This window comes from Astyanax mexicanus, unplaced genomic scaffold (genome assembly GCF_023375975.1).
Source record: "Astyanax mexicanus isolate ESR-SI-001 unplaced genomic scaffold, AstMex3_surface scaffold_43, whole genome shotgun sequence".
NCBI classification, from domain to species: domain Eukaryota; kingdom Metazoa; phylum Chordata; class Actinopteri; order Characiformes; family Acestrorhamphidae; genus Astyanax; species Astyanax mexicanus.
Genome location: NW_026040053.1, coordinates 240,001 through 259,942, shown reverse-complemented (window position 1 = coordinate 259,942; position 19,942 = coordinate 240,001). Strand labels below are relative to the sequence as shown.

Below are 19,942 nucleotides of genomic sequence, written 5' to 3'. Positions count from 1 at the left end.
TTCTTCACTCTGTGCTCCAGCTCACCCCAAACCATCTGGATTGGGTTCAGGTCAGGTGACTGTGGAGGTTCAGCTCATTTTTTATTAAGTACATAAAACTCCACATGAGTTCATTCATAGTTTTGATGCTTCAGTGAGAATCTACAATGTAAATAATCATGAAAATAAAGAAAACGCATTGAAAAAGAGAAGGTGTGTCCAAACTTTTGGCCTGTACTGTATCTCTCTGTCTCTCTGTCTCTGTCTCTCTCTCTCTCAGTGAACTGGCTGGATCATGGCAGGACGTTTCGGGAGCAGGGTGTGGAGGAGAGCGAGACTCTGTTGTTGAGGAGGAAGTTTTTTTATTCGGATCAGAACGTGGATTCTCGAGACCCGGTTCAGCTCAATCTGCTCTATGTACAGGTCTGACTCTGCCCCCAGACTCTCATATGTTTATATTATTCATATATTGACAAGAAGTATTGTTGTTTCTCTATAGGCTGGTCATGAAAGGGGGTGTGTTTAAAAAAAATAGATTTTTCGATTTAAATCTATCTTTATTTGAATGATCCGATATGGATTCATATAAACGCAAATCGATCCTTAGAATTAGCCTATTTTCTCCGTATATGCGAACAGTTTTTAATGTCACGCTATAAATTTCTCCCTTTTTTTTTGTTTGCAAGTAAATAAGAAATGTATAAAGCATGTATGTTTTTGTTTTATGTAACTATAATGTTCTGGAAGCACGTTATGTTTTACCCGCATGTAAACATTTGAGTAAAGTGATCATTTCAAACCTGTATATGTTGAGATGTGAAGCACGGTGTTGAAATTAACTACTTTAAATTATATTTAAAAAAAAGTGTTCAGTGTTAATAATACAAAAACTAATATTTTAATGATGGAAATTTAAGTGTCCCTTGTATAATTATATACATTTCATATTTAAACAAAAATTTTTACTGTAACTGAAATTTACGTAAATGAATCAGAATGGAATTGAATCGAACTGGTCAATCAGTGGCGATACCCACTTCTAATCAGAACTCATCATTTATTCTGTAAGCTCTATCCAGATGGGATTAATACTCCTATAAAACTCCTGCATCCGGACTGCAATTGTAAAAACAGGAGGATCAGTGAGTTTTTAGGCTTTTAGTTTTCTCGGTCACATGACATCACAGCGTTCAGTAGCTCCTCCATTTCCACTCACTGTTGTGTTTTTAACATAGATCTCCGTGGAAACCGTGGCGCGGCCAAAGTGTAATTACGGTGTGCGGCAGTGGACAAATATCTATTTTATTAAAGGCGAGGAGACGAAACTCAGAGATGTGCGTCCGGACAGGACTAAAATTACCGGAGGAGCACGGAGTTCAGAGAAAAACAGTAGATAATTCAGCCTGTAATTTACTCAGAGGACGTCTGAGAAAAACACCTACATGATCGTTCTGGACGGGAATAAAATCACAGAGGATAAAAAAAAAAACATAAAAGAGAAAAAATAGAAGCTAATCCTGTAGTTATCTCTAATTGTTGTTTATTTCCTCCCTCAGGCTCGTGATGATATTCTGAACGGGTCTCATCCGGTCTCGTTTGATAAGGCGTGTGAGTTTGGTGGAATTCAGACGCAGATCCAGTTCGGTCCTCATATAGAACAAAAACACAGAGCCGGACTGCTGGAGTAAGCTCTTCTCCTCTTATCCTTCTTTCAGTTTTATCAGTGCTCATCTTCTCAGCAGGATTAGATGATCTTCACCATTAATCTTACCATATAAAGGGTTCATATCGTATAGAAAATGAATGAAACGCCTGAAAAAGTCATGGAATTTGAAAATAGCACTGATTTCCAGGCTTGGATAAGTTTGGAAAAATAAAAAGGAAAAAAATGGAAATTTGCTCTACAAATCTTTGTGTTTCTGTTTATTGATGGAGAAAATCTACAGTAATTTGAGCTACAAATACATCAATCAGCTCAGAGTTAATTCAGTAATTTATCCCAGTTTACACAATACAGCTCTCAGGATCTGACACACATTTTATTATTAAAGATTGTGTGTCAACATTTTATAAAATTCATTTTAGACTTGCTATAATCAGTTTTAATTATAGTTTTTAGTTAGAGAATTGTAGTTTTATTTAAATAATTATCTACGTCCGGCACCGCTCGAGTGGCAGCCAGTTACAGCAGCTCTTTCTCTTTGTGAACTTTTTCTCTTGTTTTTCTCTCTTTTTTTAATAGTACTCTTTAAGTTTAAGTACTCTGAACTGTCCACGCACCATGGACATTAAACTGCTCAAGCTTGCACTTTTATTATTATTTGTTCATATATTTCCCTGACCTGTTTCTCTGTCCTTTCCTCTGTGCTGCTGTAACATTGCAAATTTCCCCATTGTGGGATTAATAAAGGATTATCTTATCTTATCTTCTCTAAGTTGATTTTTGGATTTATTTTCCATTTCTGCACGGATGTTTAAAAATCGTATGGTCATGAAAATTGGCCTTGAATCGTGGAAAAGTCATGAATAAATCATGCAAATTGATTGGTTAAAATGTGTATAAACCCTGCAAATTAAATCTTCTGAATGATGATTTTCCTGTGATATTTCTGTATATTAAATGTTCCTTCAGCCTAAAGGAGTTCTTACCTAAAGAATACGTCAAACAGAGAGGAGCGGAGAAAAAAATCTTCCAGGTGAGTTCCAGTTCAGATTCACTAATGTCCTGTAAAATATTCCTGACATACAGTTTTACTGTGTTATAAATGAGAGTTAAAGGAGAACTCTGGTGTAAAATGTACTTTTATTGTAGTAAAACATGATAAAAAGTTCTTATCAGAGATCTAGAAATTTTAACAATTTCTCCAACAAACACCCTTCAGACTGGGAGATACGGGGCATAATTTACCCTGATAAATCACTTTTTACACCGTTATCCAGCTCAAAGTAGCTCCACACCTCCTTACTAGAATCTGGAGAGCCCTGACATTTAAACGCTAGCTTCAGCTCCGAGCGCCGCCATCACTGTACTGATAATGACACAGACATATATATACATAGCCTCCGCATAGCTAAGCAGCTATTTTTAAGTTATTAATGCCTCGTTTTTAATGTCAGGGCTCTCCAGATTCTAGTAAGGAGGTGTGGAGCTACTTTGAGCTGGATAACGGTGTAAAAAGTGATTTATCAGGGTAAATTATGCCCCGTATCTCCCAGTCTGAAGGGTGTTTGTTGGATAAACTGTTAAAATTTCTGGATCTCTGAACGCTGTGGGAGAACGGAGGTGTGCTATTCATCAAAGATAAGAACTTTTTATCATGTTTTACTACAACAAAAGTATATTTTACACCAGAGTTCTCCTTTAAAGGATGTGTTGGGTGTGATTTGGTATGTGTGGGGAGTGATGTAATGGTGTTGGGTATGTGTTTGGTATTGCAGGAGCACAAGGCATGTGGAGAAATGACAGAGATTGAAGCCAAAGTGAAATATGTAAAACTGGCCCGATCACTCAAAACCTACGGAGTCTCCTTCTTCCTGGTGAAGGTGAGTGTACAGTAGATCATGCTGTTTCTCCATCAGCAGCCAGAGTCTGAGAGAGAGTAGACCATAACCAGGTGTGTGTAATGTGTGTGTGTATCAGGAGAAGATGAAGAGTAAGAATAAGCTGGTTCCTCGGTTGCTGGGCGTCACTAAGGAGTCGGTGATGAGGGTGGATGAGAAAACTAAAGAGGTTCTGCAGGAGTGGCCCCTCACCACCGTCAAGAGATGGGCTGCTTCACCCAAGAGCTTCACCCTGGTACTGATCTTACACACACTTTATTATTTATAGGTTTATGTTTGAGTAAAATGAACATTGTTGTTTTATTCTATAAACTACAGACAACATTTCTCCCAAATAAAAATATTTTCATTTAGAGCATTTATTTACAGAAAATGAGAAATGACTGAAATAACAAAAAAGATGCAGAGCTTTCAGACCTCAAATAATACAAAGAAAACAAGTTCATATTTATAAAGTTTTAAGAGTACAGAAATCAATATTTGGTGGAATAACCCTGGTTGTTTTTTAATCACAGTTTTTTTTTCATGCATCTTGGCATCATGTTCTCCTCCACCAGTCTTACACACTGCTTTTGGATAACTTTATGCTGCTTTACTCCTGGTGTAAAAATTCAAGCAGTTCAGTTTGGTGGTTTGATGGTTTGTGATCATCCATCTTCCTCTTGATTATATTCCAGAGGTTTTCAATTTGGTCTGTAAAATTTATAATAATAATAATAATAATAATAATAATAGTAATATATGTGTGTGTGTAGGATTTTGGAGAGTATCAGGAGAGTTATTACTCTGTTCAGACGACGGAGGGAGAGCAGATCTCTCAGCTGATCGCCGGATACATCGACATCATCCTCAAAAAGGTCAGCAGCAGAATTATTATTATTATTATTATTTGATATTATTGCAGGACGTTATTACTGCTGCTGTCTGAATTATAATAGATGTGTTGAAACCTGTAAGCAGCAGTTAATGCAGAGTCTAAGGCTACGTTCACACTACAAGCCATGTTTCTCAAATCTGATTTTTTTGCTCAGATCAGATTTGTGTATCTTGTCGGTTCACATTCAGTGTAAATGTAAGTGATCTGTATCTGTGTGTAATGTGAACACAGAATCTGTTCCTGAAACGTCTCACATGCTGCACACTGATACCTGTATAAACGTCTCCTTCTTCACCAACAACAAAAACCCTCATATTAGAGAGAGGAGAGACTCGTAGCTTTATAAAGGGAAATGGATGAGTTAGCAGCTCATATGTGGAGCATCTTTTGCTGGAGTGGAGAGTAAACAGCTGCTCTGAAGTTCATGCTCAGGTCCAGGAGGTGAAAAAAGGACAGGCGGTTTGCTTTTGCTGTTTTTTAGCAGCTATAGCTGCACAGCTGCACCAAGAGATTCAATGTGGGTACGAGAGAGAAGCACGTAGCACTAATGCTAATGCTAATGCTAATGCGTAAAAGCAAAAAGATGCATTAATTCAGATTTGACCATTCACATTCATGTTGCATGTCCGTGGATCGGATACGTATCTGATTTAGAATCACATATGAAAGTGACTGAAAAAAATCTGATTTGGCATGTTCACACAGCCATGAATAAAATCTGAACCACGTTGAGCAACTTCAGCTGGATATTGTAAACATAGCCTAAAGTGTACTGTCTAAACCAGGCCAGTGTTTCCTGACTCTGATATCTGAGGGATATTATTATGGTATTGATCTGTTTATGAAATAATGAATCTGCTGATCTGAGGATTTTCTATACCATTATTTATTTATACATCCTGATCCTCTGGGTCTCATCAGAACCGTACTGTTCTCTAGCTTTAGTTCTATCCTCCAATCTCACTCCACCTGCTCACTCCACCTGCTCACTCCACCTGCTCACTCTGCCCGCTCACCTTACCTGCTCACTCCACACTCCACCCGCTCACCTTACCTGCTCACTCCACACTCCACCTGCTCACTCCACCTGCTCACTCCACCTGCTCACCTTACCTGCTCACTCCACACTCCACCTGCTCACTCCACCCGCTCACCTTACCTGCTCACTCCACACTCCACCTGCTCACTCCACCTGCTCACTCCACCTGCTCACCTTACCTGCTCACTCCACACTCCACCTGCTCACTCCACCTGCTCACTCCACCTGCTCACCTCACCTGCTCACTCCACCTGCTCACCTTACCTGCTCACTCCACACTCCACCTGCTCACTCCACCTGCTCACTCCACCTGCTCACTCCACACTCCACCTGCTCACTCCACCTGCTCACTCCACCTGCTCACCTTACCTGCTCACTCCACACTCCACCTGCTCACTCCACCTGCTCACTCCACCTGCTCACCTCACCTGCTCACTCCACCTGCTCACCTTACCTGCTCACTCCACACTCCACCTGCTCACTCCACCTGCTCACTCCACCTGCTCACTCCACACTCCACCTGCTCACTCCACCTGCTCACTCCACCTGCTCACCTTACCTGCTCACTCCACACTCCACCCGCTCACCTTACCTGCTCACTCCACACTCCACCTGCTCACTCCACCTGCTCACTCCACCTGCTCACCTTACCTGCTCACTCCACACTCCACCCGCTCACCTTACCTGCTCACTCCACACTCCACCTGCTCACTCCACCTGCTCACTCCACCTGCTCACTCCACCTGCTCACTCCACACTCCACCCGCTCACTCCACCTGCTCACTCCACCTGCTCACTCCACCTGCTCACTCCGCCCGCTCAAAAGTGAAGTGAAAATATAAAAACTAAATTCCTGGGGCTGTAGAGTTGTATTAGGTGCCCTCAAATAACCATCATTAGTAAATAAATTATTATTAAGTAATAGTGATTAAGTGTGTGTGTGTGTGTGTGTGTGTGTTTTCGTCCTGCAGAAAAAGAGTAAAGATCGTTTTGGTTTAGAAGGAGATGAAGAGGCAACAATGCTGGAGGATTCAGTCTCTCCAAAGAAGTATGAAATACACATACAAACACAAGCATAAACACCCACACACTATACATAAATCATGCAAAAATCTGATTTTACACATGCATGAGTACTCTGGTTAAGAATATACAACTCTGTAAAAAATATCTTAAAAATGATGAGTTTCTTTGATTTTACCAAATTAAAAACCTCTGGAATATAATCAAGAGGAAGATGGATGATCACAAACCATCAAACCACCAAACTGAACTGCTTGAATTTTTACACCAGGAGTAAAGCAGCATAAAGTTATCCAAAAGCAGTGTGTAAGACTGGTGGAGGAGAACATGATGCCAAGATGCATGAAAACTGTAATTAAAACCATTACGGTTATTGCACCAAATATTGATTTCTGAACTCTTAAAACTTTATGAATATGAACTTGTTTTCTTCTTTGCATTATTTGAGGTCTGAAAGTTCTGCATCTTTTTTGTTATTTCAGACATTTCTCATTTTCTGTAAATAAATGCTCTAAATGAGAATATTTTTATTTGTAATTTGGGAGAAATGTTGTCTGTAGTTTATAGAATAAAACAACAATGTTCATTTTACTCAAACTTAAACCTATAAATAGCAAAATCAGAGAAACTGATTCAGAAACTGAAGTGATCTCTTCATTTTTTAAAGAGCTGTATTATATATTGGGTAATCTGATGGTGTAATGTGTGTGGTGTATTCAGGTCCACTATCCTGCAGCAGCAGTATAACAGTGCGGGGCGGGTGGAGCACGGGTCGGTGGCGTTACCCGGCGTCCTGAGGACCAGCTCTGTGGGTCCTGAGACTCTGAACGTGGGCACCATGCCCTCACCACAGCAGCAGATCACCACCGGCCAGATGCACCTCGGACACATGCCACCACTGGTAACACAACCACGTATATACCTCACCACGTTTATAACTCACCCCGTATATACCTCACCCCGTATATACCTCACCCCGTATATACCTCACCCCGTATATACCTCACCCCGTATATACCTCACCCCGTATATCCCTCACCACGTATATCCCTCACCACGTATATCCCTCACCACGTATATCCCTCACCACGTATATACCTCACCACGTATATACCTCACCACGTATATACCTCACCACGTTTATACCTCACCACGTATATACCTCACCACGTATATACCTCACCCCGTATATACCTCACCCCGTATATACCTCACCCCGTTTATACCTCACCACGTTTATACCTCACCACGTTTATACCTCACCACGTTTATACCTCACCACGTTTATACCTCACCACGTTTATACCTCACCACGTATATCCCTCACCACGTTTATACCTCACCACGTTTATACCTCACCACGTATATACCTCACCACGTATATACCTCACCACGTTTATACCTCACCACGTATATCCCTCACCACGTTTATACCTCACCACGTATATACCTCACCACGTTTATACTTCACCACGTATATAAAAAAACCTGGAAAAAGTCATGAAATTTGAAAATAGCAGTTTCCAGGCCTGGATAAGTTTTGGAAAACTAAAAATACCCAGAAAGTTTTGGAAAAGTCATGGAAATTTGGTAAAATCTTTGTGTTTCTCTTTATCGATGGAGAAAAACTATTTTCTCTGACACACAATCTGACACACATTTTATTATTAAAGATTGTGTGTCAGCATTTTTATCAGATTCGTTTAAGACCTACTATAATCAATTCTTGATTATAGCTTTAGTTGATTTTTGGTTTTATTTTCCATGTATGCATGATGTTTTAAAATCTTATGATCCTGAAAATTCACACACTAAACCTTATAAGCTCTTTATACACTGTACACCTGTTCACACTCACTCTAAATATATAACTGTATTTAATCTGGTTTAGAGTGCGGCGCAGCAGGCTCTAGTGGGAACCATTAACACCAGTATGCAGACGGTGCAGCAGGTCCAGGCTGATCTGGAGGAGGTGGAGGAGTTACCCCCACTAGGAGACGACCTGGTAACAACATATCACTTTCTCTCTGTCTCACTCTCTATCATTCTCACTCTCTTCTCCATCACTCTTAATCACGCTTAGTCTCTCTCACTTTCCCCTCAATTAACTCACTTACAAATTCACTCTCACTCATTCACTTTCACTCTTTATTTCACTCACTGTCTCACTCTCTCTCTCACTCTCCTCTCGATCACTCTCACTCTCTCTCCTTTCCATCACTCTCACACTCTGTCTCACTCTCTCCATCACTGTCACTCTTCATCTTACTCTTTTTTCCATCACTCTCACTCTCTTTCTTACTCTTCTCTCCATCACTCCCCACCTCACTCTCCATCACTCTCACTCTCCACCTCACTCTCCATCACTCTCACTCTCTTTCTTACTCTTCTCTCCATCACTCCCCACCTCACTCTCCATCACTCTCACTCTCCACCTCACTCTCCATCACTCTCACTCCCCACCTCACTCTCCATCACTCTCACTCTCCACCTCACTCTCCATCACTCTCACTCTCCACCTCACTCTCCATCACTCTCACTCTCCATCACTCTCACTCTCCACCTCACTCTCCATCACTCTCACTCTCCACCTCACTCTCCATCACTCTCACTCTCCACCTCACTCTCCATCACTCTCACTCTCCATCACTCTCACTCTCCACCTCACTCTCCATCACTCTCACTCTCCACCTCACTCTCCATCACTCTCACTCTCCACCTCACTCTCCATCACTCTCACTCTCCATCACTCTCACTCTCCACCTCACTCTCCATCACTCTCACTCTCCACCTCACTCTCCATCACTCTCACTCTCCACCTCACTCTCCATCACTCTCACTCTCCATCACTCTCACTCTCCACCTCACTCTCCATCACTCTCACTCTCCACCTCACTCTCCATCACTCTCACTCTCTTTCTTACTCTTCTCTCCATCACTCCCCACCTCACTCTCCATCACTCTCACTCTCCACCTCACTCTCCATCACTCTCACTCTCCACCTCACTCTCCATCACTCTCACTCCCCACCTCACTCTCCATCACTCTCACTCCCCACCTCACTCTCCATCACTCTCACTCTCCACCTCACTCTCCATCACTCTCACTCTCCACCTCACTCTCCATCACTCTCACTCTCCACCTCACTCTCCATCACTCTCACTCTCCACCTCACTCTCCATCACTCTCACACTCTGTCTCACTCTCTCCATCACTGTCACTCTTCATCTTACTCTTTTTTCCATCACTCTCACTCTGTCTTACTCTCCATCACTCTCACTCTCTTTCTTACTCTTCTCTCCATCACTCTCACTCTCCGCCTCACTCGCTATCATTCGTACTCTCCGTCTCACTCATCATCACTCTCACTCACAATTTCACTCTCCATTCAATCTCTTAGTTCCAGTCTTACTTACCTTTTAATCACTCTGTATCTCACTCTCAGTGCTCTGTGCTGTCTCTCTCTCTCAGGCGTCTAAAGTCTGGATTCAGAATAAGGTCGACGAGTCGAAGCATGAGATTCACTCTCAGGTGGGAGCGATCACCGCCGGCACAGCATCCGTGGTTAATCTCACCGCAGGTAATTATTTATTTATTTATTTATTTATATATAAAGTGTGCATTATCTTTTACAGCTCTTCAACAATAAATTAACACATGAACAGCTCATCAATCAGTGCAGCCTATCAATTTGATCGGTGAGTTCTACTGTACCCGATCAGGATTTGGTCACTGGCTCTGCAGCAGTTCCACTCCAGCCCACCGGGGGGCTCTGTCCCCACACTGTAATAAATTAAATAATGATTATGATGATAGAGTGGCCTGTAGTAGATCCACTGTTGGTCTATTCACTCCTCCCTGTACAGTATAGCGTTACTGCACTTACAGACTGTAACACATATTCTGCACCATAGGCATTTGTACTAGCGTAGCCGCCATATTGGAGGAGGCAATATATATACATATATATATATATTATATATATTACACAGTATTGAAAAAGCTTCTTATCTGTGCAGTAAGTGTTTATTATCTCAGTAAAACACATTACAACATTACAATAAATACAAACAGCAAATTTACAAAAAACACTCCTCATCTGAGTTTAATATAGTTATTATTTCTAGTTCTCATCATATTAATCAACAGCTGGTTTGGTAAATTACTGGTAAATGTGGTAAATCAGGTGAGCTGCTGACGGAACTGAACATAATAATATACACATGCTGTCTGAGGAGCATCCAGGAGAAATCTGGAATCTCTACACTTTATTCTTCAGCTCGGCTCACAGGATATAAAACATACTTATAGTTAAAAATGAGAATTCCTGAAATCCTTCTTACATTTTACTGAATTTATGTCTGACTGTATTTAGTCTGTTTATATCATAAGTGGTTCTTTTTTCAGGTAAAAACACTCATATTGCTGAGATAAATGGATTAGTTTAAATTGCTTTAGTGCCTTAAACTTTTGCACAGTATTGTATACTACTATATATATATATATACACACGAGAGACTTGGAGCAGTTTGCAAAAGAAGAGTGGTCCAAAATGTTGACCAGTTGAGAGGTGTAAGTAGCTTGTTGATGGTTATAGGAAGTGATAGATTTCAGTTATATATAAGGGTGTGCAACCAAATATTAAGATGGAAATAAAGTGGTAAATTAAGTGGCCTCTTAATGTTTTCCAGAGCTGTATATAAATAATTGAATGTAATATTTAAGGTTGTGTGTTCCACCTTTAGGTGGTCCGGAGGAGACGGACTACACGGCGGTGGGCTGCGCCATCACCACCATCTCCTCTAACCTGAGCGAGATGTCGAAGGGCGTGAAGCTGCTGGCGGCGCTGGTGGAGGATGAGGTGGGCAGTGGGCAGGATCTGATGAGGGCGGCTCGGACTCTGACCGGCGCCGTGTCCGACCTGCTGAACGCCGTGGAGCCCACGTCCGGAGAGGTGAGTACACATCATCATACTGCAGGATGTGGATGGATGGATGGATGGATGGATGGATGGACAGACAGACGGACGCTTAATTGATCCCGAAGAAAATTTATAGGGGTAGTATAATAAGAGAGTACAGTAAGAAATATAAGACTCTACACTAGAAAGCTCTAAACTGAGATTTAAAAATATATACATAAATATAAAAATACAAAAACTACACAAAGTGTGGAAGTAATCAGTCGTAGATATGAGGTAATGCAGTAATAAAGAATAAATTAAGTAAAGGAGGTATCAGCAGATATGACAATATTAAACATAAACCTGTGCAAGTATTGTATTTAAGTCAGGTGCGTAGTGTAGTGTCCAGGGGTGCAAATAAACAGTATATACAGTAAAAAGGCAAAAGAGTCACTGGGTGTAGATGTACATAACACAAAGTGTTTTTCCAGTACAGTTAAAGAAAGGCTGTGATTAAGAAAGCAGATGAGACTCGTTCCACATCTGTCCTCTCTCTTCCGGCTCCACTGGGAGGAGTTGAAGAGTCTGATGGCTCTCGGAACAAAGGATCTCCTGAGTCTGTCTGTAGAGTAATTACTATATCTCTAGTGTTTGAGTATGTAGTATACAGTGCTGTGTAAAAGTATTTTATTTTATCATACACACAGATATTGTTTGTGTGTCTTAGAGTCTATGAAATAGTATGTGCGTTTGATCTGTATATATGTGTGTGTGTGTGTGTGTGTGTGTTCTACAGCCTCGGCAGACTGTGTTGAATGCAGCAGGCAGTATCGGTCAGGCCAGCGGTGATCTGCTGCGGCAAATCGGAGAGAAAGAGACGGATGAGAGGTTTCAGGTACCTGAACACATTTCTGTAGTTTTTACAGCATTACTACTGAATAACATTAAATTCTTACTGTACAGCCTGTAGTGCTGGGCAATATGGGAAAAATTAAAATAACGATATATATTATAATATACCACATTTGAGTATGTTTTCAGTTATTCTTCGAAAAATATGACAAAATAATATCATTGCTTACTTTTTTCCAACTTTATTTCAAAGTGGCATTAAACCAAACTTTCACAAATGAGAATTACTACCTTTTAGTGCAGCAATATATGTGAATATATCAAATGGAAACAGAGGAGGTAGATGCAGTAGCTTATTTTTTAAAAGAACAATGCTTCTCCATTGTTCAGCTCTTATGAGTTTAATAATGTAAAGCACGTCTCAAACCGGCGTGTCTGCGCGTGACCGTCAAATAACGTAAAGCAGCGTCACGTCCCAAAACCACATTATAAAGCTTTTTTGTGAAGATGACTTTATTATCACTTATATAAACCGAGTTTATGCAAAGTGATCACGCCAATACATTTCATCATAACCTACTTTATATATTTACATGAATAATTGATGAAATTACTGTAGAAACGATAGAGACGATAAGAAGGTAAGTAGCAGGATAGACACTTTTCTATCATCCCCACGATATTTATCATCACTGACAGCCTGTATACAGCTAACTGGTGCAGGTAATCCCCGGATCAGACTACACGATTTTAGCCCAGTTTGGCCTGATTTTGTCAGCCCCGACAGATTGCGTGCGTCGGATCTGAATTTCAGTGTCTCGAGTGAAGCTCTGTGTAGTGTGATGCAGTTAAAGAGCAGTAATTTGATGTGAGCGACGGCGTTGGAGCATCCGACGGAAAGACTAGCATGTTAGAATTTTTTGTATTTTATCGCCTAGTTTGACACATGCTGCTCAGCCACCTGCTCCCTGACTCTGACCAATAGGAAGACAGAGCGTTCTGTGGCGCACAGATGTAAACACGGGAAAAGAAAACAGCACAGTGCTCCTGTAGAAGAATAATCTAATAATAATCTACTTTATCCATTAAATATTCTGTTTACAGGCACTGAAACATAAGTAGTCACATCTTTACTATACCTTAAGTTCTCTCTGGAGAACACAAAGCATGTAATGTCCATTTGGGTCACCCAGGAACCCACAGTAGCTTTTCCCCCTTTTTTTATTTATTTATTTTATTTTTTTAGTTTTTCTGAGAACAAAAGCTCTTCCATCACGCAAAGCGCTTCTGTAGCATGATTATCAGATTCTATGCTTCTCCCCTGTGATGACCTACGAACTCAGGCGAGGACATGGACGATGATTGGTCGGTGACTAAAATGTAGTGTTGCCAGTCCCCCGAGAACGACGCAAAACAAAGATAACTGCTTAATCTGACACAGTGAACGTCGCGAGGGACAAAAATGCTGTGTAGTCTGAGCTTGGCATAATATACTGTACATTTCAGTGTTGTTCTTACAGTGTATTTTTATCATTAGTATTATTGTGTTTTAATGTATTTGTGTGTGTGTGTGTTATGTGTTGTTGCAGGATTTTCTGATGAACCTGGCTAAAGCTGTAGCTAATGCAGCAGCGATGATGGTTCTGAAGGCGAAGAACGTGGCTCAGGTGTCGGAGGATACGGTTCTGCAGAACCGGGTCATCGCTGCAGCGACGCAGTGCGCCCTCTCCACCTCTCAGCTGGTGGCCTGTGCTAAGGTAGGGGCTGTTCTATTTTAGTTTTGAGTAACAGGACTGAGTCTTTAGAGTTTTTAGAATTGAATTAGCAAAAGCATGAAAAATAGCTAAATGGAAGCTATGCTAATAGCATGACGATACTGAGCACATTCTAGGAAGCACCTTAGTTAACAAAACTGTAATTCTTAAAAAAAAAAAAACGAGTGCTGGATGTTAATCTACACAGATTTCTCTCCTGAAAACTGTTTATTTGGGTGAGTAAAGCGCTTCTGTTTATTTAAAATAAGCTTAAATTTCCAGTATTTTGTCCAAGGGTAAGAGACTACAGTCCAATACAGTCATCTTTTAACAAGTAAGAGCTAGCGCTGCGGTTAGCGGCTAATGCTAATGCTGCTGCACCCAGCCTTAGTGCTGAAGAAACTTCACAGAAAACTCACTCCTGTATAACTCTGTACTTCAGTGGAGTGTCTTTACTGCTCCTTACTACCTGACTGATAGAATTCATACATAAGGAGCACCGGATTATAAGGAGCTCTGATGATTTTTTTTGGAAAATTAAAGGATTAAAGGTTTATATCAGTGAGTTTTTAGGCTTTAGTTTTTCTCAGTCACATGACATCGTGGTGTTCAGTAGCTCCTCCATTTCCACTCGCTGTTGTGTTTTTAACGTGGATCTTCGTGGAAACCGTGGTGCACCCAAAGTGTAATTACATTGCGCGGCAGTGGACAAATAGCTATTTTATTAAAGGCGAGGAGACGAAACTCAGAGATGTGCGTCCGGACGGGACTAAAATTACCGGAGGAGCACGGAGTTCAGAGAAAAACAGTAGATAATTCAGCCTGTAATTTACTCAGAGGACGTCTGATAAAAACACCTACATGATCGTTCTGGACGGGAATAAAATCACAGAGGATAAAAAAAATAATAAAAATAATAAAAGAGAAAATTACCCTAGAACTCACTGAGAAACTAAACTTTCCCTGTTTTATACTGTTTGTGTAATATTTTTGATCAGGTATAAACTCTATATATGTATCTGTGTGTGTATCAGGTGGTGAGTCCGACGATCAGTTCTCCGGTGTGTCAGGAGCAGCTGATGGAGGCGGGGAAGTTGGTGGATCGCTCGGTGCAGGGCTGTGTGAACGCCTGTCTCTCTGCTACTGATGACGGGGAGCTGCTGAAGGCGGTTAGCGCCGCCGCCGGCGTCGTCACTCAGGCCCTGGCCGACCTCCTCGCCCACGTACGCAACTACGACTCCTGCGGAGAGCCAATCGGACGCTACGACCAGGCCACCGACACCATCATGAACGTCACTGAGAACATATTCAGCTCTATGGGAGACGCAGGTGAGGAGACACTGCAGAGTACATACATACATTTGTTGCTTTGGCTGTAAGTTTTGGGTCATTGTCATGCTGGAAGACCCAGCCACAAACCGTTTTTAATATCCTGGTGGACGGAAGTCACTTTTTTTGTCACATTTTTATGGTACATGGCTCCATCCACTCTCCCATTGATGCGGTGAAGTGGGGACGGTGTTCTTTGGGTCACAGTCAGTATTTCAGCTAAAAAGCTTGATTTTTTTTTGCCGAAACCACAGCACTTTCTCCCAATCACTCTCAGAATCATTGATGAATTTCAGACAGACCTACACATGTGGCTTGTTGAGCAGGGGGACCTTACAGGCACTGCAGGGCCCCGACTGTTGTCCCAGCTGCCTTGAGATCATTAACAAGTCTGCCCATTCCCAAGCTGCCCCCATCATTGAGGCACATTCCCAATAATGGACTCGTCTGGCTAAGTGAAAACAATGGGTAATATATCGGTTATGTCTACGATAAGTTTATAATGTCTCTCTGTCTCAGGTGAGATGGTGAGACAGGCGCGAGTGCTGGCTCAGGCTACCTCTGATCTGGTGGGAGCGATGAGGTCGGATGCGGAGGCTGAAATTGATGTGGATAACTCCAAGAAGCTCCTCGCCGCCGCCAAGCTGCTCGCCGACGCCACCGCCCGCATGGTGGAAGCTGCGAAGGTACATTAAAGAGACTAGCGGAGATTACCTCACATTACCCCACAGTAAACCACATTACCCCACAGTAAACCACATTATCCCACAGTGAACCACATTACCCTACATTATCCCACTGTAAACCACATTACCCCACAGTAAACCACATTATCCCACAGTGAACCACATTACCCTACATTATCCCACTGTAAACCACATTACCCCACAGTAAACCACATTACACCACAGTGAACCACATTACCCTACATTATCCCACTGTAAACCACATTACCCCACAGTAAACCACATTACACCACAGTGAACCACATTACCCTACATTATCCCACTGTAAACCACATTACCCCACAGTAAACCACATTACACCACAGTGAACCACATTACCCTACATTATCCCACTGTAAACCACATTATCCCACTGTAAACCACATTACCCCACAGTAAACCACATTACACCACAGTAAACCACATTATCCCACTGTAAACCACATTACACCACAGTAAACCACATTACACCACAGTGAACCACATTATCCCACACTACCGGCACATTACCCCACAGTAAACCACATTACCCCACAGTAAACCACATTATCCCACTGTAAACCACATTACCCCACAGTAAACCACATTACCCCACAGTAAACCACATTACACCACAGTGAACCACATTATCCCACACTACCGGCACATTACCCCACAGTAAACCACATTACCCCACAGTAAACCACATTATCCCACAGTGAACCACATTACCCTACATTATCCCACTGTAAACCACAGTAAACCACATTACACCACAGTAAACCACATTACACCACAGTAAACCACATTACACCACAGTGAACCACATTATCCCATATTACCCCACAGTAAACCACATTACACCACTGTAAACCACATTACCCTACATTACTTCACATTATCCCACACTACCGGCACATTATCCCACAGTAAACCACATTACACCACAGTAAACCACATTACACCACAGTAAACCACATTACACCACAGTGAACCACATTACACCACAGTGAACCACATTATCCCACACTACCGGCACATTATCCCACAGTAAACCACATTACCCCACAGTAAACCACATTATCCCACAGTGAACCACATTACCCTACATTATCCCATATTACCCCACAGTAAACCACATTACACCACTGTAAACCACATTACCCTACATTACTTCACATTATCCCACACTACCGGCACATTATCCCACAGTAAACCACATTACCCTACATTACCACATAGTAAACCACATTAGTTGTAGTTCTATGTTAAATTAAGGTTAATAGTGTGTGTAGAGGTGCTGTGTGTAGTTGTAGTTGTGTGTAATGTGTGTAATGTGTGTGTGTGTGTAATGTGTGTGTAATGTGTGTGTAATGTGTGTGTAATGTGTGTGTAATGTGTGTGTAATGTGTGTGTGTGTGTGTGTGTGTCAGGGAGCTGCAGCGTTCCCGGAGAATGAGGATCAGCAGCAGAAGTTGCGGGAGGCGGCGGAGGGGCTGCGAGTCGCCACCAGTGCAGCTGCTCAAAACGCCATCAAGAAAAAACTCATCACCAGACTAGAGGTCAGAGGTCACACTTTCAGTAGCTAGAGGTCAGAGTGTGGGTATAGAAATAAACTGGGTAACACTTTCTATAAATATCATGTTTATAAGACTCTATAAACACATTATAAATAATTCTGTAAACATTATAATCAAAACTATCTCAATATTTGTGAACATTCCTTAAACATGTTTATTGTCATAGTGTAAATTGTGATCACAACATATATATATATATCTACATCTCTGTAAAAAAAAAAATGAAGAGATCCCTTCAGTTTCTGAATCAGTTTCTCTGATTTATCTATTTATAGGTTTATGTTTGAGTAAAATGAACATTGTTGTTTTATTCTATAAACTACAGACAACATTTCTCCCAAATTACAAATAAAAATATTCTCATTTAGAGCATTTATTTACAGAAAATGAGAAATGTCTGAAATAACAAAAAAGATGCAGAGCTTTCAGACCTCAAATAATGCAAAGAAAACAAGTTCATATTCATAAAGTTTTAAGAGTTCAGAAATAATCAATATTTGGTGGAATAATCCTGGTTGGTTTTTAATCACAGTTTTATTTTCATGCATCTTGGCATCATGTTCTCCTCCACCAGTCTTACACACTGCTTTTGGATAACTTTATGCTGCTTTACTCCTGGTGCAAAAATTCAAGCAGTTCAGTTTGGTGGTTTGATGGTTTGTGATCATCCATCTTCCTCTTGATTATATTCCAGAGGTTTTCAATTTGGTAAAATCAAAGAAACTCATCATTTTAAGTAGTTTTATTTTTTTCAGAGCTGTATGTTAATAATTGATTGTGATTTAGTGAGTTGTGTTGGTGATTTATAAGTGATTTAGTGAGTTTTGTTGTCTGTTCTACAGAATGCAGCGAAGCAGGCTGCTGCAGCCGCTACTCAGGCCATCGCTGCGGCTCAGAACGCTGCAGCCTCCAACAAAAACACCGCCGCCCACCAACAACTGGTCCAGAGCTGCAAGGTACCGTTTCTAGGGCTGTAGGAAAATATTGATATATTGAAGTACTGCAATACTTAATTATTTTACATTTTTAATTATTAGTTTAGATGTAAAGATAAGACATGGGTCATTTAGTGTTCTGTTTAAGCTGTGCTGATGCCACTGTTCTGATTGGTGCCAGGTTTTCTGGTCAATCCAGAGAAACTTGGAGAAACAGGTTTAATATTGGAAGGGAAATCCGATGGGTGGTCAAAAATCCAGATCAAAAACATAAACAGCAATAACAGTTACATAAAAATAGGGCAGGGACAAAGTCAAAATGAAGTTTAGGAATCACAGCAGTGGAGCGATTCTAAAAGAGTAAATTCTGAAAAACAAAAAAAGGTTAAACAACACAAACATCAAACACAGATTAATTTTTTCTCACAAATCGCGAGCACAACAAACAGGCCTTAAATACAAACACACAGAGCAATCAGATAGAGAATCGGTAATTAGTCACAGGTGCAGGTGATTAGAATTCAGGTGACTGTGATCGCTGGAACTGTCCATGGTTGGTTGAAGAGGAGCATGTGACTGGTGTGAAAGGGAGTGGAATTCTGGGTAATAGTGTCAGTAGGAGGCATAGGTCCAGGAAGCATGATAATTTGATAAAATTTTCTTTTACTTAGATTTTATAAATATAATAGTGTGTCAGTTTTCCTAAAATTGGATTAAAACAGTCGCAACATATGTTGTTCGCATATGTTGTGATTTATTCAATCATAACCCCTGTATCATGATGCAAAAAAGTAAACTTAGAACAGTATATCAGCTGGATTGATTTTAGATTCATTTTTATTTAAATTGATTGTTATTTATTATTGTGTGTGTGTGTGTGTGTGTGTGTGTGTGTGTTTCAGGCTGTAGCTGATCATATTCCTCAGCTGGTACAGGGGGTACGGGGGAGTCAGGGGCAGCCTGAAGACGACAGTGCCCACCTCGCCCTCATCATCGCCAGCCAGAACTTCCTGCAGGTCCTCCTGATTCTCTCTCACATTATATTATTATATATTATAGTATATATCATATTATATGGAGTTTTAGTATAACGTGACTTTTGTAGCTCAGTTTAGTGTTTAAAATTCATGCAAATACTGTGTAACAATACATTTAGTATCATTTACTCTGAATTAGGGATGTGCGATATCGATAATATTGTCTACTTACTGAGATTAAAGAGATAAAGCCTAAGCTTTAGACCTACCAGACATGGTATAATATCACATTAATTAAAAAAAATAATTTGAGTAAATTTTAATGTATCCTCAAAACAGAAATGAACAGCATGAATAATTCAAATCAATTAAAATTCACTGCAGATCTAGATAAACCATGTTTCCATCAAATTACAATTTTATCTGAAT

General features: G+C 40.8%; 1 protein-coding gene across 2 annotated transcripts in view; it reads left to right on the top strand.

Annotated features, from left to right (window-relative positions):
- Positions 1-19,942, top strand: part of tln2a (talin 2a) — a 74,118-nt gene that overhangs the window by 17,049 nt on the left and 37,127 nt on the right. For both annotated transcript variants that reach the window (XM_049473682.1, XM_049473681.1), the window contains exons 6-23: positions 260-402; positions 1,536-1,663; positions 2,612-2,675; positions 3,418-3,522; positions 3,620-3,775; positions 4,296-4,397; positions 6,428-6,504; positions 7,200-7,380; positions 8,371-8,484; positions 9,951-10,059; positions 11,225-11,433; positions 12,179-12,277; positions 13,824-13,991; positions 15,023-15,317; positions 15,837-16,003; positions 17,455-17,583; positions 18,444-18,557; positions 19,439-19,552. In XM_049473682.1, the coding sequence (XP_049329639.1) occupies positions 260-402; positions 1,536-1,663; positions 2,612-2,675; positions 3,418-3,522; positions 3,620-3,775; positions 4,296-4,397; positions 6,428-6,504; positions 7,200-7,380; positions 8,371-8,484; positions 9,951-10,059; positions 11,225-11,433; positions 12,179-12,277; positions 13,824-13,991; positions 15,023-15,317; positions 15,837-16,003; positions 17,455-17,583; positions 18,444-18,557; positions 19,439-19,552 (2,474 nt within the window). The remainder of the gene's footprint in view (positions 1-259; positions 403-1,535; positions 1,664-2,611; positions 2,676-3,417; positions 3,523-3,619; positions 3,776-4,295; positions 4,398-6,427; positions 6,505-7,199; positions 7,381-8,370; positions 8,485-9,950; positions 10,060-11,224; positions 11,434-12,178; positions 12,278-13,823; positions 13,992-15,022; positions 15,318-15,836; positions 16,004-17,454; positions 17,584-18,443; positions 18,558-19,438; positions 19,553-19,942) is intronic.